The 27,296-nt window shown below is 40.3% G+C and overlaps 1 protein-coding gene across 1 annotated transcript in view; it reads left to right on the top strand.

Moving 5' to 3' along the window:
- The first annotated feature begins 5,078 nt into the window (after window positions 1-5,078).
- The window catches only part of pacrg (PARK2 co-regulated), an 86,387-nt gene continuing 64,169 nt past the window's right edge, over window positions 5,079-27,296 (top strand). The window contains exons 1-2 of the mRNA XM_022672634.2: window positions 5,079-5,329; window positions 26,747-26,881. Coding sequence (XP_022528355.2) covers window positions 5,237-5,329; window positions 26,747-26,881 — 228 coding nt within the window. The 5' untranslated portion in view covers window positions 5,079-5,236. The remainder of the gene's footprint in view (window positions 5,330-26,746; window positions 26,882-27,296) is intronic.

The following is a 27,296-nucleotide window of genomic DNA, read 5'->3' as shown; positions in this document are numbered from 1 at the left end:
AACTGAAAAACAGAAGGAGGAGAAAGAGAAGGAGGTGAATATGATGGAGAAGCAGAAAGAGAAGGAAATCACTACACACTGATGGTGAGTGTCAGAAAATAGGGGGACACACCCACTATGCAAATAGATTGTGCCAGAAGCCAATGAAAAAGAAGCTGTTAATGACAACACAGACTAAACTCAGTATTTATAAGTTGGTTCAACTCAAAGATATCTGATGTTTAAATGTATTTGTGCCCACACATGTTCAACTACAACTCAAAATAGTTGAGTAATTTTTTTTACGTAAAACAGACTTAAATTATTTGAGTTCAGACAAATAGTGGGTTTTACAGGGCAGCTTGATGAATTTTACTCTCCACAACTGAGCTACTACTCATCACACACTGGTCCAACAGTAAAACAGTGAATACAACAGCGCCTCCTACTGGCCTGGGTGTGTTGATGTATCATTTCAGAACTGATTATCTGTTTTTCAGTAATGTGATTATATTCAGTCACACACACACACACACACACACACATGCATAAACACCTCAGCCACCAGACAGTCTGTACACGCACTATAGACCATGCACATAGGTTTATTTTTCCAGCATTAGCATTAGTTGTTTACCATGCTGACAGCTGAACCACAACCATGCTGGAGTCTCCCTTAACGGGGTGAAACTGAAAAGTGTGTGTGTCTGTGTGTGTGTGTGTGTGTGTGTGTGTGTGTGTGTGTAGTGTCTCACACCAGCAGGGCCACGCTCACACTCTGTCCTAATGGGCCGTTTGGGGCCCGGTAATTGGCAGACTCCCACTGTGTGTGTCCACAGCCTGTTGTGGCCTGTGCCTTTGTGTATGTGTGTGTGTGTATATGTGTGTGTGTGTGTGTGTCTGTGTGTGTGTAAGCTAATAGTGTCCAAACATACACTGCAGCGCGTTAATGCCGGCCAACGCATATTGCACGTCATTAATGGGGGCCTAATTGGTGTTTCCATCTCTGCGGATGCCGTCTTGCCCCATAGAACACTGAGATAGGGCTTAGATGATGATGATGATGGTGGCGAGGATGACGAAGACGATGCCGATGCTAGCGCGGGATCTCTGCATGTGTACTCATTAGTGAGAGCGAGTGTGTTTGGCAGAGGTGCTGCGGCCGATCACAACAGCACACTCTTTTATTTATCACACACTGTCTGCCTCGCTTTCGCCGAGACTTCAAAACACACACACACAGACACACACACACACACAAACACAAATCATTAGTGCCAGGAGGATAATAAAAATGAGGCCCATGCATAGGGAAAGATAGAGAGATAGAGAGAAAAAGATAGAGAGCAGTAATAGCATTGTTTTAGCCTGTAAACAGCAAGTCTTCATTTGTTTATGAACGTTCACTGACATCCCAAAAAGACGTGAGACAGGAACGAGTATGAATCACGTCTCATTACTTTTGGCATCTCCCAAGGTAGCTAAAGAATGCTGCACGGACCTGTGGGATATGTGTGTGTGTGGGTGTGTGAGGGGTGGGGGGGTGGGGTTGTCTGTTTCTAGCCAGACACTGTCAGTCACCATCATTACCACTCACTGCAGGTGCTGTCCACTGTGGGTGGTAATGGCTTCCACAGTGTATTCCTGGTAACAAGGTTGGAACTAGCCATTTGTTCGCCCTAAGCACCAATGCATTTTGACTTTAAAATATGACATATATGAATGAGTAAATGTAAAAAGCACTTTTTAAAATTATGATTTCATTTATTAAGGAAAAAAAAATAAACCAATCTAGCCCTGTGTGAAAAAGTGTCCCCCCCCCCCCCCCCCCCTCCATAAATTATCTGTGATTAATCTCACTTTTTGGAAAACTGAGTTCAATTTCACTACTAGCCACAAACAGGCCTGATTACTGCCAGACCTGTAGAATCAAGAAATCAGTTAAATAGAACCTGTCTGACAACATGAAGCAGCTAAAAGATCTCAAAAAGTAACACATTATGCCACAATCTAAAAAATTTCAAAAATCACAGTGAGAGCTAATACTTACAAATGAAAAAAAAAACAAGGAATGGCTAGCTGACTGAAATTATTTCAAAAAGGGCATGGACAACTCATCCAGGAGGTCACAAAAAAAACAGAAAAGCATTTAAAGAACTGCAGGTCTCACGTCCCTCAGTTAAGGTCAGTGTTAATAATTCAATTATAAAAAAAGAGACTGGTCAAAATTGTCTCTATGGGAGAATTCCAAGGCAAAACCTCTGCTGACCAAAAAGAACACAATGTACTTTTTGGAAGGTTGCATTAAGGCCTGGACAGCTTACAAACATTAGAGGAAGTGTTTGGGTGAGGTTATTGCTCAACCAGGGGGATTAACCAGCTATTTAATCCAAGCGTTCACTCACTTTATCCACTACTACTATTATTAGTATTAAATGAGTGTGCTAAATACCTGCAAGATCATATATATATATATATATATATATATATATATATATATATATATATATATATATATATATATATATATATATATATTTGTTTTTTTTTTTGGTTATAATTTTAGGCACATTTTATTTGAACACCCTTGACTTGGATGAAGATCAGATCACATTTTATGACAAATTTAAGCAGAAAACATTGAAACCATACAGTTTACATTGTTTTTCTTGCTACTGTTGCTAAATGCATTCAAGTAAATGGATGTCCACAAGTATTTGGACATAGCATAGCATCATAGCACACTGACTTCATAACTGTCCCGATGACTTCACAAAGGATGCAATCATTCAGATTAATCACCTTCAAACCTGCATCTCAAAAACTCATGGATAAATGTCACACAGTCTTCATAAATACAGACTGTAAGCCTCTGCATGAAATGTTTGTCCGTATGAAAGCAGTCAGCGTCGCCAGTTTCTGCTCCTCGCCCCCGGTCAGCCTCTCCGGAGCCATAAAACCAAACACAAATAGGAGCTTTAAGAGAAATTGCCTGAACTCTGAAGATTGATAACAGTGGCCTGCAGCCAGAGAGAGTGAGGGAGCGAGGGAAAGAGGAGGTGAAGGGAGATTAAAACTGCCATACTGCTAAAGCGGAGTGATTAAGTGCCATGCTATTCCCACCAGACTTCACAGACACAGTGCTGCCAGCTAAGCCATCGCTGATTAAGTGAAGCACACAATGCTGGGAAACAGATCCAGCAAACGAGACTGTAAAAGAGCAATAAGCTGATTATTTAAAAAGAAAAAAAAAAACAGAAAGAACAACAAAACAACAGAGGGTACACTTATTGATTCCTGCAGTTTACATAAAACAATACATTAAAACTAGAAAAGGGCTGAAGGAAATGCAGGATGGTTGCGCAGCTAAAATGGCTCCAACTGTTCGCTACGGTCGTTGCTATGATGTTGCTAGGCGCTTGCTATGGTGTCTGTTGTGGTTGCTAAGGTGTTGCTAAGTGGTTGCTAGGTGGTTGCTAAGGTGTTGCTAAGCAGTTGCTAGGTGGTTGCTGAGGTGTTGCTAGGGCATTGCTTAGGCATTGCTATGTTATCTTTGGTGGTTACTATGATGTTGCTAAGCAGTTGTTAGGTGGTTGCTAAGGAGTTGCTAGGTGGTTGCTAAGGCGTTGCTATGGTATCCATGGTGGTTGCTATGATGTTGCCAAGCAGTTGCCAGGTGGTTGCTAAGGCGTTGCTATGGTATCCAGGTTGGTTGCTATGATGTTGCTACACAGTTGGTAGGTGGTTGCTAAGGCATTGCTATGGTGTCTGTGGTGGTTGCAATGATGTCACTAAGCAGTTGCTAGCTGGTTGCTAAGGTGGTTGCTATGGTGTTGCTCAGATACATACCAATATTAACCTAAATAGCTTGCTAATACCCAAGCTAGCTAATTACTGGTCATTTGACTCTACTAGCCTTGTGAAATTAAAGTATACTTTAAAAGTATACTTAAAAGTATGTTCAAATTAGCTGTTATTTTCTATTTAATGTACAATATACTTATATATATATATATGTCTTGGCATTCAATACTGCTTAAAGTGCACATAATTTATTTGTATTGTTTAATAACTAATATCAGTAATAGTTTGTAGTATGCATTATTTTTGTATGAGAGCTTGTCTGTTATATTCTGTTTGTTTGTACGTAAAATATTAAAATTAAAATTCAGCAGTACCAGTCAAAAGTTTGGACACATCTTCTTATTCAATGGTTTTGTTTTTTACTTTTTTCTATTTAGGTGCTCTTATCTTGAATGCTGTTAACTTGTGGTTTCTGAGGCTGGTAACTCTGATTAACTTATCCTGTGCAACAGAGGAAACTCTTGCTCTTCTTTTGCTGGGGCGGTCCTGATGAGAGCCAGTTTCATAATAACGTTTTTGATGGTCTTTGCGACTAAACTTGAGGATAATTTGACAGTTCTTGAAATTTTTATATTCATTGACCTTCATTTCTTTTCAAGTATTTTTTTATTTATTTACTTAGTTGAATAGTTCTTATAATCTTATAATTTGGATTAGAACATTACTCAAATAGAGTTATTCACTGTATACCTGTAATTCTACCTCTTCACTACTTTACAACTGATGCTCTCAAACACATTAAGAGGCAAGAAATTCAAGTAATTAACTCTTGATGAGTTCAGCACAGCTGTTTACTGAAGCCTGAGTTCCAGGTGAGTCTACCTCATAAAGCTGACTGAGAAAATCCAGCCAAGATAGGCAAAACTTTTATGTAAGCAAAAGGAATAAAATATAAAACATATTCTGGGTCGTTCAACACATTTTTCACGTTTTTCTTTATAGTTTAGATGACTTCAATATTAATCTACAATGCAGGACAATTTTAAACAATGAACAAACACTGAATTTAAAGTGTGTCCAAACTTTTGACTGGAACTGTATATAGCAAACAATACGTGTCACAAAAGTAAATAAATTTAGTTAATAATAAATTAATAAATTTAACCCTGGCTTATATATCTCTATTATATACAGTTAATTTAATATTTAATAATAAAAATATTTTCTCAGTATTTGTTTTGTGGAGCAGCAGAAACACACACCAGCCCAGCTGCAGTTCCGTCCGCGTGCCGTTACCATGGCAGCGCCGCCGCGTCCGTGACAACCCGAGCAGCAGCGCAGAGAGACGAGCTGCTACAGCACCAAACAAAACCTAGAAAAAACAAACAAAACGAGACAAAAGTAGTGAAATAAGGGATAAAAACATAGATAAGGAGAGGAGATATCTGCAGAGATGTGTTCCAACGTGAGAAGCGCAGGTTTCAATAGAGGAGAGTTGCTGAAGACGGAGGGCTTCACCGTGAAATCCACCATGAAGAACTCTGTGGTGAGTGAAGCTAACCGGCTAACACTGCTGAGGGAAACCATCGGCTACAGGTGGGTAACCCGGGTCCAGAAAGTAAAAATCCATTCCAGGGTTCTGCACCAACTACCTGGGCGGCTCTGCAGTTGGTCCAAAACCCTGGGATGGATTTTTACTTTCTGGACCCAGGTTACCCACCTCTACTGATAACTAACTAACTAGCTATGTTACTTAGGCCACTTAGTATGGAAGCCCATTTCTGCCATCTAAAAAATCCAGTAATTTTTTTTCTTCTTATCAAGTAAACTTCTATCTCATTATTTTGAGATAGTAAGTCGTTATTTTGCAATAGTAAGTTATTATTTTTAGATACTATCTCATTATTTTGAAATAGTAAGTAATTATTTTGAGACACTAAATCATTATTTCAAGATGCTATTTCATTATTATGAGATACTAAGTTATTATTTTGAGGTAGCAAGTTGTTATTCTGAGATAGTAAGTCGTTATTTTGAGATACTATCTCACTATTTCGAGGTAAGTCGTTATTTTGAGATACTATCTCATTATTTTGAGATAGTAAGTCATTATTCTGAGATAATAAGATAAGATACTATCTCAACATAATGAGATATGATCTTAAAATAACGACCTACTATCTGACAATAAGGACTTGCTATCTCAAAATAATGAGATAATGTCTCAAAATAACTGCTTACAATCTTAAAATAATGACTTAATAATGGCTATCATAACGTGTGAGGAGCAGAAGAATGGGGGCTCGCTGTGTGAGTGTGTGTGGTCAAAGTGTCCAGGACTGTGTCCACACTTTTGAGAAATCTGAAGAGTGAAAGGAGTATATTTTAAAATGTTAGCAATATTCCTAAATTATTTCCATTTTAATAAAGTGAAGGAAATTCAGTTTTTATGATAGGGATTTTTTGAATAAATGAGCAAAGAATCATGCAACTAGGGAACGTAAACCATAGTCTGTCTTCAGGTGCGAAGCCAGTGCATGCAGGTGATTTGTCTCTCTTGTCTCATTTAGCAGTGAGACTGCGAGCACAGAGAGACATCTGAGTACACGTCATTCCTGCACGAGGCGCGACGGCGCTCTGCTCTGTAATGGAACTGTAAATATGCAGTAGAAAGGGAGAGGAGAGGGAGAGTCGGACTCAAAGAGAGATAAATGCAGGCTTTTAAGTGCTGCGAGTGCTGTCATTTCTGGGAACTGAGCGTGTGTATGTGTGTGTGTGTGTGTGTGTGTTTGTAATGGTGCAGAGAGTTTTAAAGAAACGTAAAGCAGCAGTGCTGATAATGATTTTGACTTTGTCCGCTGAAGACTTTCTCTCATGCTGCCTGGCGAATGTTTGGGCATGCTAAACTTTTTAGGGTTTTTAGTCACGATTATTCTGTTTTATTTGAAGGTTTTTTAGGAACTAGTTACAGTCTTTACTCTAGAAATTGTTTAAGCAGCAGTGGCAGGCAAAATACTCCCCTCCCTCAGCAGATAAATGTAAAAAGGTAGCAAAATTAGGAAATATAATGTAAGAGAGGACATACAGTGAAACTAGGCTGCAAAACAAACTCTGGTAAACTACTTCCAAAAGACTACAGAGGCAGTGGTGCAAAAAGAGAAATGTATAGAAAGTTTTATAGAAAATAATATTTCTAAGTTTTATAAGTCTTACACTTGAAATCGTATTTCTCAGTGAACGTGTGTACCATAGTTTTCTGGTCTATTTTCATACATAAGGTGCACTGGATTAAAAGACGCATTATGCGACACTAGTAAGAAACGGGTGTCGCCATGTTTTCCTTCTAATTCAACAGGTCTTGCCGCTGTATGGTGAGGCCTTTAAAGCTTAACTTAAATACACCAAACTGTAATTCCAGAGCATTAGCTTTAGCAGGTAACCACTAGTGCTAGCTGTAAAAAATAAATAAAAATTAAAGGATTTTAAGTGTGCCATATAATGTGAAAAATACAGTACTCTTATACAGAGTATTTTCAGATTTCTCAGTCTGCGCATAAGTACAAACAGAGCTGTAAAAAAGATGAACAGTGTGTTGCCGTTCCCATTCATTCAATAAAAATGAAGCCAAAATCTTCCACCATGTTGGCGATCCTGAAACCATAGTCTGCGCAGTAGAGAACAGAGGAGGGAGAAAGACTGTGGAGAAACAGCCTACTCATTTAAATAACCCCGCCCCTGAGGGCTGCCTCCACAGAGCTCTCACAGTCATTGGTCCCACCCCCGCTAGGTGTAACCCAGCCCTTGTACAATAACCACACCTTTTTGAATAGAGCTAAATAATATAGTATAATAGAAAAAAAACGTGATTGAAAGTTTTCTGTTTTGACATTGAAACCTATGGGGATGGGTGGAGACTCACAGCTTTCTGCAACCGAACAGCAGGGGGCGCCCGACCTGTGGTGGCTTATAGCTGGACAGAGACGATGCTCTGTCCAGCTATACACAGTCTATGATGTCAACTAATTCAGTGAGTTTATTGGTTGGTTGCAAAGCAAAAAAATCTGATTGTTGCATGATTTAACTCAAAGTGATTATTGACAATAATCTGTCAATAAATTGATTATTAACGAACTAATATTTGAACATATTTAAACACACTCAGTTTGTGACAATGCCAGAGACAATGATGTGCAAGATTTATATGCAGATCCAGCAGTGGTTGTACAGTTTCAGAAGGAGTTGAGATTTCTCCACACACTCAGAGAGGGTCTGACCTCCAGACGCTGATGTCCCGCTCAGTAATGAAGACATATTAGCCGTCTAAAGTCACTATATGAGCGCATCAGTTCAGTGCAGAACCTCCATTGATCTGGCCTGGACGTCTCTCAGCTTTTCAGGTCAGAGAGTTGCCGCCAGACGGGCTGTGTTTAATGTGCTCTCATAAACTCCATTCTGAGAGAGGAGATGATGGTGCAGGACGGCTGTATTCGGAGGACAGCTGTAATAGACGGAGCAGGAGACTAACGGGTCACTCTGACCGGCTTTTGTTCAGCTTCACTGCTGCTCTGAGATGACAGCCTGTCGCTCACTTCAGCGTCGCTGTATCACCTTACTCCATTACAGTAATCAGTTCAATGCACCAAGAAGAATGAAGTAAACACAAATGTCCAGTCCCAATTTATTCTCTAAACTCCCTCTACTCCCTGTGTTGTGTACTATTCAAGTCAGGAAATTATTGATTTAAAATCTGAATGGAGCTTTATATATTTGTAATATATTTATATTTATAATATAAATATAATTTATATTTTATAAAATAGTATTTACATCTATTCTATTCTAGTATTTCTTTTCAATTAGAAATATTACCTATCCATCCAACTTGTCTATGGATGCCACTTTTGATTATTTTACATGCAGCGATTTGTGTTTTAATACCCAAATCTATCACACCTAGGCCATTAAGATCCCTACTCTAAAAAAATGCTCTTTTAGTAACTTCTCTCTACCTCTTTAGCCCATGCCTGACATATTTATCTGCTCCAGCAGGTCCCATTCTACTGGCAGATTTTTCTTTACGTGAACTACACAAAGCTGTGAATTTGCATTTGCACATCTGAGTCAGTAGCTGAATTTATTCATTAGAATAATGGCCACAAACATTTGGGCATGTAGTGTGGATCTGTATTAATATTTGCTGCTGTTGCTTTTGGAATGAGGCGCAACACATGGCAACATCAGAAAAGAGCTCATATGCATTATATCAGTCTTGAAGCACAGTGAGTATTATTTTGGGCAATGAGCAAAAACTCAATCAGAAGTCAATTTACTGAATCATTATGCATTATACACACACACACACACACACACACACACTTTTCATTCTGTAAAGGTAAAAGTTTGTATTCATGGTGAAACTACAGATCTGTGATATTTATTTAGCATAAATGTTTAATGATGTTTATTATGAGCAGCAGAATTTGAGTAAACAGTGTGTGTGTATTTGTGTGTGTGTGTGTGTGTGTGTGTGTTATTGCTAACAGTGGCTGGACAGGCTGTGTGTGTGAGGAACAGGCCATGCCTGCAGTCAGGTCCTTGATGAACCACTTTAGCGTCTGTAAGACTAATTAGAACTAATTAATTATCCTCATTAACTCCAGCCTCAGCCTCCATACCATGTGCTTAAGCTGACCTAAATCTGCCCCCACATGTTTATAAGTGTGTGTGTGTGTGTTTGTGTATAATCAAATGATAATAAGTCCACTTTCTTCTCTTCTCTTCTCTTCTTATCTGATATCTTTTCTCTTCTTCTCTGTTCTCATCTTTTATCTTCTTTTCTGTCCTATTTTTCTATCCTCTCTTCTCTATCCTGTTTTTTCTATCCTTTTTCTCGTTCCCCTCTCTTGTCTCTTCACTTTGTTCTCTTCTTCTCTCTTTTATTTTCTCTTTTCTTTATTTCTCTTCTTCTCCTCTTCCTCAGGTGAAAAAAGCGGGGGTAGAGAATAAGAGAAGAGTTTTCTTTTCCACTCGTCTATACTCTTCTCTTCTCTTTCCCTTTTTGTCTTGTTTGATGTCTTCGCTTTTGTTCTCGTCTTTTATCTTCTCTTCTCTCCTCTTTTTCTGTCTTCTCTTCTCTATCCTCCTTTCCTTTTTCCTGTTCTCTTCTCTTCTTATTTTTTCTTCTCTTCTTATTCTCCTCTCTCAGGAGAAACAAAAAGGAGGATAGAGAATAAAAGAAGAATTCTCTTTTTCTTTCTTGTTTTTTCTTTCTTCTCTTTTTCTGTTTCCTTTCCCTCAGGAGTTCTCTTCTCTCATTCTCTTATCCTCATTTCCTTTCTCCTGCTCTCTTCTCTTCCTCTTTCTCTTTTCCTCTTGTCAGTCCCATCTTTTCCTCTTTTCTTTTTTGTCCTCCTCTTTTTTATTTTTTTCTCTCTTTTCTGTACTTCTCTTTAACAGTCTCTTCTTTTTTCTCTTCTTTTTCTCTCTCTTCTGTGGGCTTCTTTTTTCTTCTATTAGCTCATCATTCTGAGTATTTTAGCTGTGATCCACCTCCACCCCCCACTTACACACTTACACACTTACACCCTCACACACACTCAGTCATCATGAGGTTTTGTCTATATTTAGCTGAATGCACTGTAGGCATAACCTCGCTGTAAAAGCTAATCTGGAGTGAAAGAACATCACACGTTCCTCAGGCTGCGGTGCATTGATCATTTATGGGTGTGTTGCTCATCTTTCATGTGTGTGTGATGGTGAAAAGAGTCAGGGGCTGATTCATCTATAATAAACAAAGCTTTCCAGTGATGGCAGTCTCATTGCTTTGGGCTCAGGGGAGATTTTAGATCCCGCAGAACTGCCTCCTTGCTTAAAGACGTGAGGAGGAGGGAAGCCGAGCTCGTTAGACAATAACGTGTGTGACAGGGGCGGAAACCGTCACAAGAGAGCTGTTTTGTGTATGTGTGTACTCTAGTTTGTGGATAATGGAATGCTGTGGTGAACACACTCTCTCTATCTCTTTCTCTCTCTCTCTTTCTTTCTCTCTCTCTCATCAGCTTTCTGCCAATTATTCTTAAAGCTGCGTTGCAGCGGCAGCCGGTTGCCTTTTATTAGCACCAGCATGACTTCGCTCAGGAAAGAAAGCACAGAGGCTTCGGGAAAACTGACTCCAGAGTTTTCCGCTTGTTATTTCTTCCAACCTTTTTCTTTACTTTGTAAATTGGTGAACAGCACAGGGGAAGTGTGTTTGCTTTCTTCAGCGGCAGCGGGACGCCTGTCACTCAGCTAGTCGAGCGTTCGCTTAGCGCAGGGGAGCTCAGCTCCATCAAATCCACTGCAGCAACAGCCTGAAGCTGCAAGAGCCGAGAGTTTAGAGCTGTACCTCATTCTAGTCTGGCAGCTCTCTCTGAGCTTGCGGATGTGAAGATTAGTGTACGTTTTAAGCTGGGAGCAGGCTGACAGTAACGCATTGCTGTATAGTGACCTTGAGAAGAACAGTTTGAGAAACCCTCATTGAACCACATCCAAGTAAAACATACTTAATAAAAAACTTAAACCATTGATTTACCTTACATAAACCACCCCTCACAGACCACCCCTAAATGCCAGTCAGATCAAATACAGTACCTGAAATCCAGTCAGACAGTGAAGAACCCCACGCAGACCATAAACCACCCCTGAACTACAGTCAGGCCTCTGTATACCAATCACATCACAAGTAAAAACAGTGGTGAGGTGGTGGCTCTGTGGTTTGGGCACCAGGCCATCTATAAAAAGGTTGTGGGTTCGATATCTAGGCTCTGCAAGCTGCTAAACCTTAATCAGATCCTATACTTTCCCCAAACCCCAGGTAGGCCAAAAACCTACCCCTACCCTGAACCCCAGTAACCTGACAAATAAACCCTAAAAACCCATTTTGACATTGAAAAGCCTGAAACCCATTTCTACAGCCAGTAAACCCCAATTCCAACACAAACATCCACTGAACCCTAGCCATAAAATAAACTGCAATTAGACTATAAACAGTCCCTGAATGATAGGCCGGAGGACACTGTAAGGTGAAGGCTGTTTTACTATGAGTGGAGGCCACTACCCCACTGAAGAGAGAGAGAGTGATGACTTCTCTTCTCTTCTCTTCTCCCTTTTTTCTTAACTATTGCTTCTCTTCTCTTCCCTCTTATCTCTTCTCTTCTGCTTTCTTTTCTTCTTTGCTTTTCTTGTCTTCTCTTCTGTCCTCTGTCCTATGCACATTTCTCTTCTCATCTCTTTTTCTTTTTTGTCTTTTATTCTCTTCTCTTTAATTGACTTCCCTTCTCTTTCCTCTTTTCTTTTCTTCTCTTTTGTCCTCTCTCCTTTGCTTGCTTCTCCTCTCATCTCTTCTCCTTTTTTGTATTTTCTTCTCTTTAATTGACTTCCCTTCTCGTCTTCTCTTCTCATTCCTCTCATCTTTTCACTTGTTTTCTTCTCTTCTTTTTTTTCCTCTCTCCTTTGCTTGCTTCTCTTCTCATCTCTTCTCATTTTTTCTTTTATTCTCTTTTATCTCTTCTCTTTAATTGACATCCCTTCTCTTCTACTTTTTCTCTTCTCTTTCCTCCTATCATTTCTTCTTGTCTCTGCTTTTCTTCTATCTTCTATCCTCTCATCTTTTCGCTCTGTTTTCTTCTCTTCTGTTCTCTCTTCTGTGCTCCTCTTATCTTTTCTCCTCACATTGCTCCTTTTTCCCCTCTCTTCTGATTTCTACAGTCATCTCCCCGTCTTCTCTTCTCTTCTCTTCTCTTCTATTCTCTTCTCTTCTCTTCTCTTCAATTGACTTCTTCTCTTTTCTTCTCTTCTACTTTCTTCTCTTCTCCTCCTATCTTCTTTTCTCTGCTCTTCTCTTTCATCTCTTCACTTTCGCTGTATCTTATCTTTCCTACTCTTATTGCTTCTCTTCCCCTCTCTTCTCCTCTCTACTGTTTTTTCTCTCCTCTCTCCTCCTCCTGCTCTCCTCATTTGCACTCTGTTCTGCTGGATCTGGCTGTAATTAGGTTTGTCGTGTCTGATGGAGATTGAGTCATGCGAAACATCATTCAGCCTGCACACCTGCATCTTAACACCAGTCTATTGATCAGCTGCTCACACACACACACACAAAAACACACACACACACACACACACACACACACACACACACACACACACACACACACGCTCCTGGAAATCCTTGACTGCACAGTCTGTGAGAGGAAATATTAATAGATGTATATTAAGAAGGCCTTTTCCTGCAGGCTGTTAGATACTCTCTACATCTGTTCAGTAAAATGCTCTCAATAATGATATGCCTTTTATGCAATAAAAATCAATTACATATTACCTTTTATGTATTAAGTATTTCTGGAGAAGTATTTCAGATCATTTTTAATTAAATGTTATTTTGACTTTAGTCGAGATTTGGTCTTAAATTTTCTTTAATTTTCTTTTGATACTGTGTAGAACATTTTCAGTTCAGGGTCAGATCCTTCTTGCAATTGTTTTGTAATTTAAAAACTATTTTCTTAAAAAAAATGGAATTTGAATATAAAATATTGGAATATTCCACACAAATAAAAAAAAATTAAAACATTTTTTGTAATAAAAATGTTTTTAAATAAACTATACCAGCTCAATCACGTTAATCTCCTCAGATACTCAGTTTTCAGAAAGAATCCTGATTTTGGATTTACACATCAGAATATCTGTTTTACCCTATATAAGATGTTTGCTGGAGTGCAGTGTATATGAGGTTAGTGGTGATATGTTTTAATCTCATTACCTTTTTCCTGATTCTGCGTGTTGACTATAGTTGTGATGGCTCAGGGGAGCTGTTTTCATTGCTTAAAGACTTAATTTACAGTAGTTAGAACTTTCTATGAAAGGACAGCCAGTGAAGTTGCGACAGATTCATGGGTGCCCAATAAAATACATAAAATTTTGTAAATGTAGCGTGGAAAAATAAGGACAATTTCAAGGGGTGTGAATACTTTTTTGCAGGCACTGTGTCTCTCCAGCTAACGCTACCGTCAGCTATCACTACTATCTGGCTAACGCTACAGTCCAGCTATAGCTACAGTCCAGCCGCTACTATTAAGCCATAGGTACTCCTCAGCTAATGCTCCTGTGCTGCTATTGCTAATAATAATAATAATAATAATAATAATAATAATATTTTATTTTTATATAGCGCTTTTCTAAAACCCAAAGATGCTTACAGTCATCATTTGTGGAAACAAATAGAAACATTACACAACAAGTGGTGACAGACAATCAACATAGTATGAGAACAGACAGCAGGGATAAGTGGTATAGCACATTAAACAGAGGGAAGGCCGTAGGCAAGAGAAAAGAGGTGAGTCTTGAGTGTGGATTTGAACAAGGAAAGACAGGAGGATTGTTTGACCGCAGATGGGAGAGAATTCCATAGTTCCATAATCTGCAGCTATAGCTTCTCCCTAGCTATTGCTACAATCCATCTCTAATATTAAGCTATAGGTTCTCCTCAGCTTTCGCTCATATCCAGCTACCTCTGGTATCCAGCTTTCACAGCACTGTGGTGCAATCTTCTTTTCAGAATTTAACAATAACAAAGATGCAAAAAATAAAAAATCATAAAGGCTCATAGGTGCTCCTTAGCATTTGTACAATCCAGATATCGCTTCTATTCATCAGTAGCTGTTGCTACTATCCTGCTGTCCTGAAAGCTATCACTACTCTCCTGCTAAAGCTGCCCCTTAGCTACTGCTACTATCCAGCTATTGCTACTATCTAGGTGACCTTTCCAAAGAATGCTGCTGTTACTGACTGAAGCATTTCAGTTAGAAAATCTCTGCTCTTGGGGGCATGAATTACTAGCACTTACAGTTGTGTTTGTTCAGTCTGCGCTGCAACGTTTCACTGCCCAGTTAGTTAGGCCTGTTAGAAAGTCCATTACAAAGCTTTAAAAGCTAAAGTTCACCACTTTCACCCAAACTCCATTTATCCTGGCCACTTAGTCCACGCACTAGGTTGCAGAAAGCTCTAATGGAGCTACAGTGCCTGCGGAGTCGCCGCTATTGCTCACTGTTATTGTAAAAGCCCTCCGCCGCTTTTTATCACCATTCTGCCTCGCAATTCTCTCCCTGCTCTACAAATTAGCCTCCAGTTTATCTCTCCAGTCTCCTTCGTTTTTGCCCCCCCCAGACAAATTCAGCCCGGCCGCTTCTCCCAGGCACCCAGCGTAGCAGCGCTAGAGCTTAGAGGCTAATATGCAAATGACTGTAACTAGCGTTAATACAGCGCGGGACCTTTTGCTCTTCGTGTTATTAGAATTATCTCTGCTGCTTTTAGAGTTATCTGGAATTAGAAAAACGTCCGCTAATACACAGCCTGAATTCTTTACTACTTAATTACCGTTGCAAGTCTTAAAGCGATAGCTCAGCTGAAAAATTCCACTGTTTCTTTCCTTCTTTCCATGAATATAGTGGGGCTACAAGGCTGTAACTAAGAATTGTAAGCTTGTACATACCCAGTGCACAGTGTGGCAGCTAAAAATGGTTAATAAAAAAATGGCAGGTAAAAGACAATATATTTACTGTATTGGTACTGTGTTTAGCTATTGTAACATGGTAACTTCAATCCATTTCTTAGATAACAATAACCAGTAGGTTTAGTAGAGAGTTAGAACACATCAAAAATTGGTGGAAGAGAGTAAAGATGAGATGAGGTCAGAGGTGTCAAGTAACAAAGTACAAATACTTTGTTACCTCACTTAAATAGAATTCTTGGTTAATTTTTTTTTACTGGAGTAATAATTTTTCAGACTTAATGATTTGTACTTCTAATCCTTACATTTTCACACAATTATCTAAACTTTCTACTCTTTACAACATTAAAAAAAATTATAATTTCAGCTTTTTTTCATTCCGGCTTCTTCTCATTAAAAAAACCCTATCCAGATAAATTTCTCCATCCAGGTAGAGTGAATTTGATTGTGGTTGGATGAGAAATATAAACATATACCATTCTGACTCCCTATTGGTTAATACTGTGATCCATCACACCTGCACCTGTCCAACAAACCAAGCTTTTGTCCTTAATGCCATTTTTTGCCTTTTACATAACTTTTACTTTTATACTTTAAGTAGTTTTAAAACCCGAACTTTTACACTTTTCCTTGAATAAAAAGCTTGAGTTGATATTTTAACTTCTACAGAAATATTAGCCTTTTAGCTATTGTGCAAATCAAAATTTATTCAAAACGTTTAGAGTTTGTTTGGGATAGGTAGGATCTGGCACTGAAGCTTATAGTTCTACCAGGACGACTCCGGAGCCAAGCATGCAATAAAAACAGCTTTTATTTTGATAGTATTAACAACATAAATAGATAGTATTAGATAACAATTCATGTAAATTTAGTCTTTGGCGTAGGCCCCGTCATAGGCCCAGGTATGCAGGGAATGGCATATAAGGGGAAGTCTTATAAAAGACAGGTGGAAGCTGGTGATTGGTTGAGATACAAGACGAGCACTGCGAGTTTCCTGCTAGAAATAATTTTTTTGGCTTTTTTTAACTATTGCTTATGTCTGAGGGGAGGGCTCGAGCCCCTCTCTCGCTCTCATGCTGCCCCCCTGTGATTGCTGTGTGGTCAGTGTGATTGTTATCGGCGTGGTTCCAGATAACCTGTGTGTTGAGCGTCTGAGTGCTCAGATAGAGATTGGATTGTTGCTCTTTATGGACAGCTGGCTTAGGAAAGTATGATTGGATGTGTTTGTCGATAGTGGTTAGCGCCAGGCGGACAAAAACACAATCAATATGCAACATTCTGGCCGCTCTGAAGATAAGGCTACTCAGGGAGTTTGCCTCTGGGGAGAAATATCAATGCAAGGTTTCTGAGTGACGGACGGACAGAACATATGTTTAAAGTGACAGGGAGGTGAGGAGTCAGGTGTGTGATGATTTGAGCCTGCAGTTAGCTACATGCTAGTAAAACACTTTACGTAGCTAAATCATGCTGAGGCACTTTTGAAAGCTAGCATTATCGTGGCTTGAAAATGAACTCTGCTATATTATTATATGACAGTCAATTGACTGAATTACACAATGTCATTGTGCTCAATTTGCAGTACATAATTTCTTAGCTACAGTAACATTCTGTACACAAACTGCAGCACAATGCAGAAGAATAGTTTTTGCTATTTTTATTGCTATGCTTGTCTTGTTTTGTTTGTTTCAATAAAGTAGTTGCCTCTGTTCTCTTGAAGCAATTAGCCACTTGAGACTATAACTGTGACAATATTCTGTTTGTGCCTATAAGAGCACCCTTAACAATAATAAAATCATTGTAACTCATGGCTGAAAGTGGCTCAGTGGTTTAGTGAGCTTGCAGTGCCAGCACTATACAGCCTGTACTGGTTCACAAGTTTACCCAACAGTGCTTGAGATTGGGCAGAATATAATACCACACATAAACAACGATTAGAATTAGTTGCATTTTAAATGAGCAGTATGTATGTTCAGTTTTGTAACAGTTCTGTATGAATAAACCATATTTTCCACACTATAAGGTGCGCCATATTATAAGGCGTACTATCAATGAACGTCTATTTTCTGGTCTGTTTACATACGTAAGGCACACTGGATTAAAATGCGCATTTTAAGAAACACTATAAAGAACTTCTAATTCAGCAGGTCTCGCCGCTGGCTTAGTTGTGTAGCTAACTAAGTTAAGTAGAGCTAAGGTAAGCTAAGTAAACAGTCCCATGTACTCCCCTCTGAACAGCGAGCTAGCACAGGTAGCGGGTAATGCCAATGCTGCTCCAGCAGTGCTAGCTGGGGTTAGGTGGCTCTGAAATGACTAATAAAAAGAAAACAAGACAAATATGAGCTTTGATGTAATTAGTAGAGTGAACTTAAACCTGCCGGTTGTCAGCTCTCCCTACTGGCTCCCTACAGCTTGTCTCATCCCTTGTAGAGCAATACCATCAGTGGAATAAGACCCTACAGGCCCAATGGTTAATGTCAGATTTGGGCTAGGGAGATATAAAGCCCCCTTTTTGAATTGTGGATCAGCAGAAATGTGTTCTCTGGAATGTTGGTCCATTATTCAATACTTAAGGATTGGATGAGTTGAGAAGCTGGGGATGTGGTAGGGTGGTGATCATTTAACCAACATCCTGGCCTTACTAATACTTATACTGTTGCTCAATAAAATAAAATCTCCACTGCAGCACACAGTAGAGACAGTTACCTTAACAAAAGCAGAATTATCTCTTTTTAATACCCTTGATTTTTAAAAGCAACTATTAACAGATGTCTACGTTGTTTCAACAATGTTTCAACAATGTTTCAACAATGTTTTTGATGAACTTTTTTTGCTTCTGTTAAGAAATTAAAGAAAATTTGGCTTGACCTTTGTTTTAAAATCGAATGACTCCAGACCCTTCACCTTCTTGCTAATGCTAAAACGTTGTGCTTCAGTGTGGAGTGTGGAGGTGGTGGACAGGTTTTCCTAAAGCTGTACTGAGTGCTTTCTGCTGTCCTTCATAAATGCCAGCATGCTTTGTGTCACACACAGCTCTCACTTCAGCTCAAGGCCACGGGGTCGTGTGTTACACGTCAGGAGAACACAGAGCAGATCAATAACTCACTGCGTTTCCTCCAGCCAATACAATTAGGCCTGGACGCTGTCCCTCGGAGGCCGCACAGATCCATACAGCTGACCTGACCTTCTGCCGGGGAGAGACGTCACATTTACACATAAAGGACTTCATCTGAAGTGGAGATTGATCAGGAATAATCCTCCGTGAGCACCACTAGCCAAGATGGAGACCTGTAGAAACATCAACTCACACCATCAAGTCATACCTTCAGTTTACAGCCCCAGAAGGGTTCATGGAGTCTCGTTATAGTCATTAATGAAATAATATTACAAGTTTTTTTTTTATGGCTACCCTCTTACAGCACGGTGCAGTCATAGAGGGATGCTAGACTGCACTGCTGAGCCTTCCGGAGGTGTTGTGGGCAAAATACTGATGAGGGGAGGTGCCTGCTCGATGACCCCTGTGAAGAGCTTGCAGCGTATAGTGGATGATTAGTGTATGGGTGAAGGGAAGGTTAGGTATAGAATCTTGTCATTATCCTTGTCCCAATAAAACTGCTGCTGAATAGATCATAAATGGCTGCAGAATCCTTACTTGTGAGGTGTTGGATCTTCTCATGTTTGTACTATCTTTAACCTCAGCTAACAGTTCTTACATTCTTAGGGCTTTTTTGAACACCCTCCACACGGGGCATCGTGAGGCTCGTCACTATTTTACTACCCTTCAACAGTCTGTTTACACGCCTTGTGCCCCCTCCGTTTAAATAGCATCAGTTTAGGAATATATTTAGGCTGATGAGTGTGGTGGTCTGGAAGTGAGGTGTGTGCAGGTAAATTTCTGGCATGTTTCTATCATGGTGGCAGAAAACACAGTTGCTCCACTGACTGATTAAAACCATGACAACAGTCAACCGCCCAATCCTATCTTAGCCATGCAGGAGCACCATGCACACTGTCTCCCTCAGCAAGCATGCACCCCTGATCATTGGACACACTTTTACTTACAGGATTAAAAGGCACACCATCAGTGGACGTCAACTTTTTGGTCTTATTGCACACAAAAGGCGCACCTGATTTAAAGGTGCATTAAGCGTCACCTTAGTAAGAATGCCTATGTCAAAGTGAGCAAGGATGTCGCCCTTTAATGAGCCTTATTAGCTAGCAGTTCGTCCCACATAGCTTGTTTGGACATTCCAACACAAAGTACACAAACATGGCCCCCTCTTTGTCATCATGCAGAATAAGGTGGATAATGATAATATGATATACAGTCATATGTGCAGTATAATACAGTCGGACATGCAGGATCCAGCTTAAACACTGAACAGGGGTCAGTTGTAGAATTAGCATTAGTAGTAATTATTTGTGTAATTATATTTAAATAACAGTGCAACAGAAGGACAGTAGAAGCTGTGCCCCCTGCTGGGACTGAGAGGTCAACAACCTCTTCTTCAGAAATGGGAATAAATAAAGAAAAAATACGAATACGAATGGAAAGAATTGTAGAGCATTAATTTTGTGTGTTCCTCGTTAAGCTGAGCGCTGTGTGTGAGAGAGTGTGTGTGAGAGAGAGTGTGTGTGTTAAGCTGGTTATCTCCAGCACAGGCGTTTTCTCTTCTGGAGAGGATCCTTTGTGTTCGCTGGAGAGGGAATCTCCCTGCCCACTTCTGGCACTGTGAGATTTGAGTGTGTTTGAGTAGCAAACACTACCTCTTTGGCTGTTAGAACACACACACACACACACACACACATACTCATTTACACACACACACACACACATGTACCCTCTCTGTCATAACAAGATTCCATGTGTGCAAAATGGGAAATATTCCCCATTTCTTCAAAATATTGCTGTTTGGACAAAAGTATTGGGACACCTGCTCATTCACTGTTTCTTCTGAAAGTAAAGGACCCCCAAGTCATCCCATCCAAAACTATTGGACAGATGTGAAGTCAGCCACAGCTTCTTTTCAAGCTGCTTGTGATGCAGCATTGCTGAGCAGCATCACAGCGCGCTTGGAGGAAAGCGCAGTGACTCGGTTCTGATACGTCAGCTCACAGACGCCCTGTGCTGTGGACATCACCTTAGGAGTGATGTGGGGAAAGAGTGCCATCTACCCACCCGGAGGGAGCAGGGCCAATTTTGCTCCCTTACCAAAACAGGTGTTATGATAAGAACTAGAAATAACTCTATTAAACTCAGATAGGGAGAGATTAGGAGATGTTTTAAGGGAAACACTGCTTTTTGTAAATTTGCTGTTTGTATTTATTGTAATGCTGTAATGTGTTTTACTGAGCTAATAAACACTTACTTCACAGATAAGAAGCTTTTCCTTTACTGAAATTTTTACAGGTGCCTAAAACATTTGCACAATACTGTATAGCAGTGCCAACAGCAGTATATACTATAGACTTTACTTTAACGAGAATTCTTACACAAATGTGGAAGAATCTCATTCTTGAAAGGAGGATAGTGAGATGCAGGCAGTTGGAACAACTTTCTGGATCTGGATTTACCACCAATATAATTTTCGTATGACAGAGTCTGGTTGGGAAGTTGGGTTGGCTTTGTAGAATTCTCTCTCTCTCTCTCTCTCTTTCTCTTTCTTTCTCTCCCTTTCTCTCTCTTTCTCGCTCACTCTGGCTGCAGTGCTGAAGACTATGATGCAGGGAAATGGAGAGAGATTATTAGAGAGCATTTCCAGGAAAAGTAAAGCCACCGTTTAGAGACTGTGTTGCTCTCTTTCTCTGGATGAGTGTCTTTTCTTTCTTTCTAGCCTGCAGCACAGCACACACCATCCATACCAGCAGAGTGGGACAGGACGCTCTGAATGCATACTGCAGGAGAGAGGCTGCAGGGTACTGTGGGTAATGGAGGATGCACAAAAAAATTTACATTTTTTACTTAATACGAAACTAAAATAAAACATTTGGCTCAAGATCATATACAAATACTGACCAGTGGTAACAGATGCAGCTCTAGCATTTGTTATCAACATTAGCCAGATGTGGACTACAAGCATGAAACTATGTGGCCCATGAGGTTGTTTGAACTATAATGAACGAGTACTTTTTTTTTTTTACATATTCTCCCCTGCTTGGCTTTAGTTTAAACCCGTTCTCATGTTTCTTCCTTTCCTTATAAGGGCTTTTTTTCGGCCATGTCCCAATTCACTAGCTGGGGCAGCAGTAGTATATTGAACCGTGACCCTGATAACACGGTTCGATCCTGCTTTGAATTCAGTTGTTTTGCAGTTGGGTTCAACAACCTTCTGGACTGGAGAGCTACTAGTCTGTAGCACTCCATCCCATTACACTTCATTTTCAAAAACAGATTTTTTTTTTTGTGGCCTGCCACGTAATGGCTTGCAAAATATCTGTCCCAGAAACCGCATGCAGACATGTACAGTAGTTAGCACCTTGCCAACTGGTAGACCATTCCATAATTGGCATGTTAGCTATAAGAGTCTTCTAGCTCCTGTGTAAAACTAAATTATCCTGGATTTTGGGGGGAAACTGTGGGAATGTGATTGTTATTGAACTCTCACTTTAAGTGACCTTTGTTTACACACCTTGCTGACTGTACTCCTCTCCTCTCTGACTCTGTTAGTGGACCTGACTGGCTGTACTACTCTTTTTATGTCTCTCTCTCTCCCTCCTCTTTCTCTCTGGGCTGAGTGGAGTTGGCATGTTGAGCTCTGCGGTCGTTCAGGTTATAGTGACCCATCTCTCTCCATTAGAGGCAGAACTGACTGCGCTGGCTTTCACCAGCCTTTGTTCGCCTTCTCCTTTCACTGGTTGGTTCTCCTTCCACTGCTAAACAGTTTCTGATGGTGTTTATTTACTTACATGGGCAGAATCTTGACCAATTAATGCATGCACAGTACATGTACTCTATAATCTGATTAAAACAGAAAAATCTGATCTTGGTTTGTAATCTGATAAACACATTTACATGTACTTGGGTAATCAGGCATACACGAGTAAGACAATAATTAGATTTTCCCTTGGCAATCAGAAAATAATTCCACTAAATTATTTATATGTGGTGTTAACTTCAGATTTCCTGTCACAGCTTATTGTAAACATGGACAAACTTTACAGGCATATATGAATCTACAACCCAATGTTTCCTTTTTTTAATTTTTTGATCTCGCTATTCTCCCCAATTTTGCTATGCCAATTATATTATATCTAGCACATGCCTCCTTCGATACATGTGAAAGCAAACTCTGCCTTTTATTTTAACTGCGGCTAATTTAGCATTGCTAAATTTTGATCCCGCTTTTCTACCGAATTAAGCTATTCCAATTATCCCACCTAACTATCCACTACCACTAGTAATGCCCCGACACCAGGAGGGTGAAGACTAGGACATGCCTCCTCTGATACATGTGAAGTCTGCCTCTTTTTAACTGCTGCGTATGTAGCATTGTAGCATTACCGAGTAGCCAGCACGCTCGCTGGAAAGCGCAGCGACACCTTGCATGATCGCCTTGCATGATCCACAACACCCTTTGGAGTGACAAAGGGACAAAGCACCATCTACCGACCTAGAAAAGCAAGGCCAATTGTGCTCTCTTGGGGCTTTGGCAGCTGATGGCAAACTGCATAACCGGGATTCAAACCAGCAATCTTCTAAGCAGCTTCTTAGTCCGCTGAACCACTCAGATCCCTTCAGTGCTGCCCTATGCAATATTTTGAGCAGAACTGTGCTCTTACCCTGCTAATTGAACCTTCACACTCTGCTCTTACTGGTGCAATGTACAATTAATGAAGATTGGCCACCAGGCTGCTCCAATTTAGCCATGAAACCTCCCTAAACACTAAAATGACAGGTGTTTCAGTTTCATTGTCCAACCCCTATATTGTATATTGTACTTTTGTTATTGCTATGTTCTTTTTGTAGAGTTTTGTAAACGTCTTTAAATGTTTAAATGTCGTTATTGTGTGTATTGTATGGTTTGAAACAAAGGAGAAGATGTGAAGAAGCTCTGAGAGAAACAGATTACACACACAAACACACTCATGTCACAGCCGGGCAGAGTGTGTGTAAATCATTGGGTAGCAGGGGGTGTCTCCTCTAAACACTCAACTCCCTGTCTGCATTTACCCCCTGCTGGTCTACTACTACACACACACACACACTTATTCTGTCTCTCTCACACACACACACAGTGGCTCACTCCTGCCCGGCGTGGTGGCGTAGAGTAGAATGAGGTGTCGGGGGAGAGTGGTGTGATTTGATTTAGCGTGGGTTCACTCTGTTCCTAATCCTGAGCGGCTCCCTGATTTAAAGCATTATCCCAGCGGGAGGCGCATGTGTTTGACCTTTTTGTCTGTAATTTCCCAGCTGATTAGGAAGGTGTGTGTGTGTTTGTGTTTTGAATGTGTCACTGTTTCAATGTTGCTGTTACTGTTACTCTATACATGGTCACTCTGATACACAGAGGACATCTGGTTGTAAGATGAAGACCCCAAATCATCAGACAACAAATAACAGACTATCATTACTTCAAAACCAATGGCGACAGTATGACATATCAGTGTTACATAACAGTAAACTCAGTTAGCTGATAGTTCTGCACTAATAGGAAACAAGAAAAGAATACATTATCATGACTAACATCATTATTATTACCAAACATCACATCACAAACGATTATTATCCTTGTTCATCATGCAGCTCATCACTAACCACAATCATCATCAACAATAGCATCACTAATCATTATTTATTTATTTTTTAATCTAATTTTCTCCTCAATTTACAAGGCCAATTACCCAACCCACTGAATAGGACTCCCCTTATCACTGGTAATCCCCCAACACCAGGAGGATGAAGACTAACACATGCTTCCTCCAATACACATGAAGTCAGCACTCGTAGGAAAGCGCAGCGACTCGGTTCCAATACATCAGCTCACAGACGCCCTGTGCTGATCAACATCACCCTTTGGAGTGATGTGGGAAAAGAGCGTCCATATGATATACCATATCATAATCATATCATCACTTAATTTTGTGATTTTTGCAGTGAGATCACTGGCTCTAAAAGAGGGAAGTGAGATAGGCAGGGCAAAGAGAGAGAGATTCTGGCTCTTATCTAGTGCTCTGTTTGGCCTTGTTTGGGCTGTGATGAGGAGGGATAGTGTGTGTGTGTGTGTGTGTGTGTGTGTGTGTGTGTGTGGTTTCAGGTGCTGACACTCTGCTCTGTGTGTTCTGACTGTTTGGCCCTGGGTGCATCTCCTCTGGGCAAAAACATGCCTTTCAAACAGAGGTGTGTCTGTGTGTGTATGTGTGTGTGTGTATGTGAGTGTGCAAAGGCATAGATGCAGATGTATTTGTATGTGCATGTGTGTGTGCGTGTGTGTGTGTGTGTGTGTGTGTGTATAAATGTGTGTGTCCTAAATATAAAGGGAGGTAATTGGGTTGCTTGTGGCGCGGTGCCTCCTGACCTTATCAGAAACCTCAGCCTGTTTCTGCTAACCCGGGTGTCACCACACACACACACACACACACACACACACACTCTCTCTCACACACACACACACACACACACACTGTGGCTGTAGATTTTGATAATCGCTCAACTGAAAATAGAAGAGGAATATGGAGTGTGAGAGAGAGAGTGAAGGAGAGTAAGAGAGAAAGAGAGAGCGAGAGAGAGGGCTGCTGTCTCAACAAACAGGTGATGCATCCAGCTTCTCCGGTGGAGCATTGGCAGGAAATGAAATTTAGAGAGAGAGGGAGTGAGAGAGAGAGAGCGAGGAAGAACGACATAGAGACAGAACTGGAGAGATGGAGCGATAGAAGGAAAGAGAAGGAGGAAGAGCATGAGTTATAAATGAAAATGCAGCTTCATCTGAGCTGCTGATTTGACGGGCCTTCAGCAAGCATCCATCTGAGAAAGAGCGAGAGAAATAGAATTAGAGGAGCAGAGAGAGACGGGAGGGTGGGATCATTCGCTTGCTCTGGCACTGCTGCAACCTGCCTGATCCTAGAGCTGCAACAGTTACTCACTGATTATCGAAAATACTGATGCATGGTTAAAATAAAAACATAAGCAATGTTCATGTGATCCACACTCTTATTCTGACAGACTGTAATATAATCCAGGAAATGTAGGGGGCGCTCTATAATCCACTATAATGTTTATATGATCCACACTTTTATTCTGACAGATTGTATTGCACTCCAGGAAATGTAGGGGGCGCTCTATAATGCACAATAATGTTTATATGATCCACACTTTTATTCTGACAGATTGTATTGCACTCCAGGAAATGTAGGGGGTGCTCTATAATGCACAATAATGTTTATATGATCCACACTTTTACTCTGACAGATTGTATTACACTCCAGGAAATGTAGGGGGCGCGCTATAATACACTATAATGTTTATATGATCCACACTTTTATTCTGACAGATTGTAAGACACTCCAGGAAGTGTAGTGCTTAGCAACATCCTATTTGCACAAAAGTGACAGAGCCCTTAAACGGCTCATTCTGAAAAGGACTGAAACTGACAATAATATCCATATAGAAAACAGGGGTTGGACAATAAAACTGAAACATCTGGTTTTAGACCACAATAATTTATTGTGGTGATGGACAGTTCTGGTGGAAACAGGAGAGTTGAATTCTGCACATTGCACATTGAATTCTGCCGTGATTTGAGCAGCCGTGGTTTTATGTTTTTTGGATAGCAGCCGAACATCCCTTTCAGACAGCTTCCTCTTACAGCGTCCACAGTTAATCCTGTTGGATGTGGTTGATCCTTCTTGGTGGTGTGCTGACATTACCCTGGATACCGTGGCTTTTGAGCTCTGGTATGTCACACATAATGTTGTGTGCATTGCAATATTTTGAGAAAAACTGTTCTCTTACCCTGCTTATTGAACCTTCACACTCTGCTCTTACTGGTGAATGTGGTGAATGTTTTTTTTGGATTAATATTTTCGGTTGTCACATATATAGTGCATCCCTGTATATTTATTTTAAAAGAATCACAAACAAAAACAACAGTAGAAAACAGTTTATCGTAATTTACTGTTTGCATGCTGAAATGTGTGTGAAGTAGACGTTTGTTTGTCTGAGCTTCATCTCTCCGCTGTTTTCCCTCTAATTGTTGTTTATTTGCTCTCCCTCGCTTCGCCTCTGTGCCGTCATGTTTTAACATTGAATAATGATGTTTATGTTTTTAAAGGAAGGAAACTAATAAACATAGGCTTAGAAAAATATAGCTGAGAGCTAACTGCTGAACTATGAATGCTCTGGGAAGAGAATAAATGACTTAAACTATTGTTGTCCTCCCTCCCTCCCTCTCTCCCTCCCTTTCTCTCTCTCTGTATGTATATATACATATACAGGTAGTGGGTCCTCCTGCAGCAGGAGCGTTCAGAGAGCGCCCATACAAACCCACGTCCTTCCGCAAGTTCTACGAGCGCGGGGACTTCCCTATCGCCCTGGAGCACGACACCAAGGGCAACCGCATCGCCTGGAAGGTACTGTACCATCAGAAAACTGTAGACCGAGTGCGGTAGACTGTCTAACCTGTTCAAGTACTGGAGGGGAAAGAACCACACTTACATGATAATGAAATAATAATGAGCGTGTTTATGTTATATAACAACAACAACATAATGACATTTAATAAACTCATTCTGGAGAGTTATAAAACACACAAACACACATGCATCCACTCAGCTTAGCTCTTTGTTTCGCTGGGTTCTCTGCTCAGCTTTGTTCACCATTTGCCTCAGTTCCGCTTATCTCTCTATTGGGATTGATTTTCTATTCATCTCAGCTTTCTGTTACCTTGGACTTGTGGACTTGTTTCTTGGTTAAGCTTGGTTTTGGTTTGGTTTAGCTTTGGTTGTAAGGTCCTGTAAGGTCCTGTATTGCCATGTAGAGACCTGT

The sequence above is a fragment of the Astyanax mexicanus genome, chromosome 14 (assembly GCF_023375975.1).
Source record: "Astyanax mexicanus isolate ESR-SI-001 chromosome 14, AstMex3_surface, whole genome shotgun sequence".
NCBI classification, from domain to species: Eukaryota; Metazoa; Chordata; class Actinopteri; order Characiformes; family Acestrorhamphidae; genus Astyanax; species Astyanax mexicanus.
This window is presented reverse-complemented; position numbering and strand designations above follow the sequence as displayed.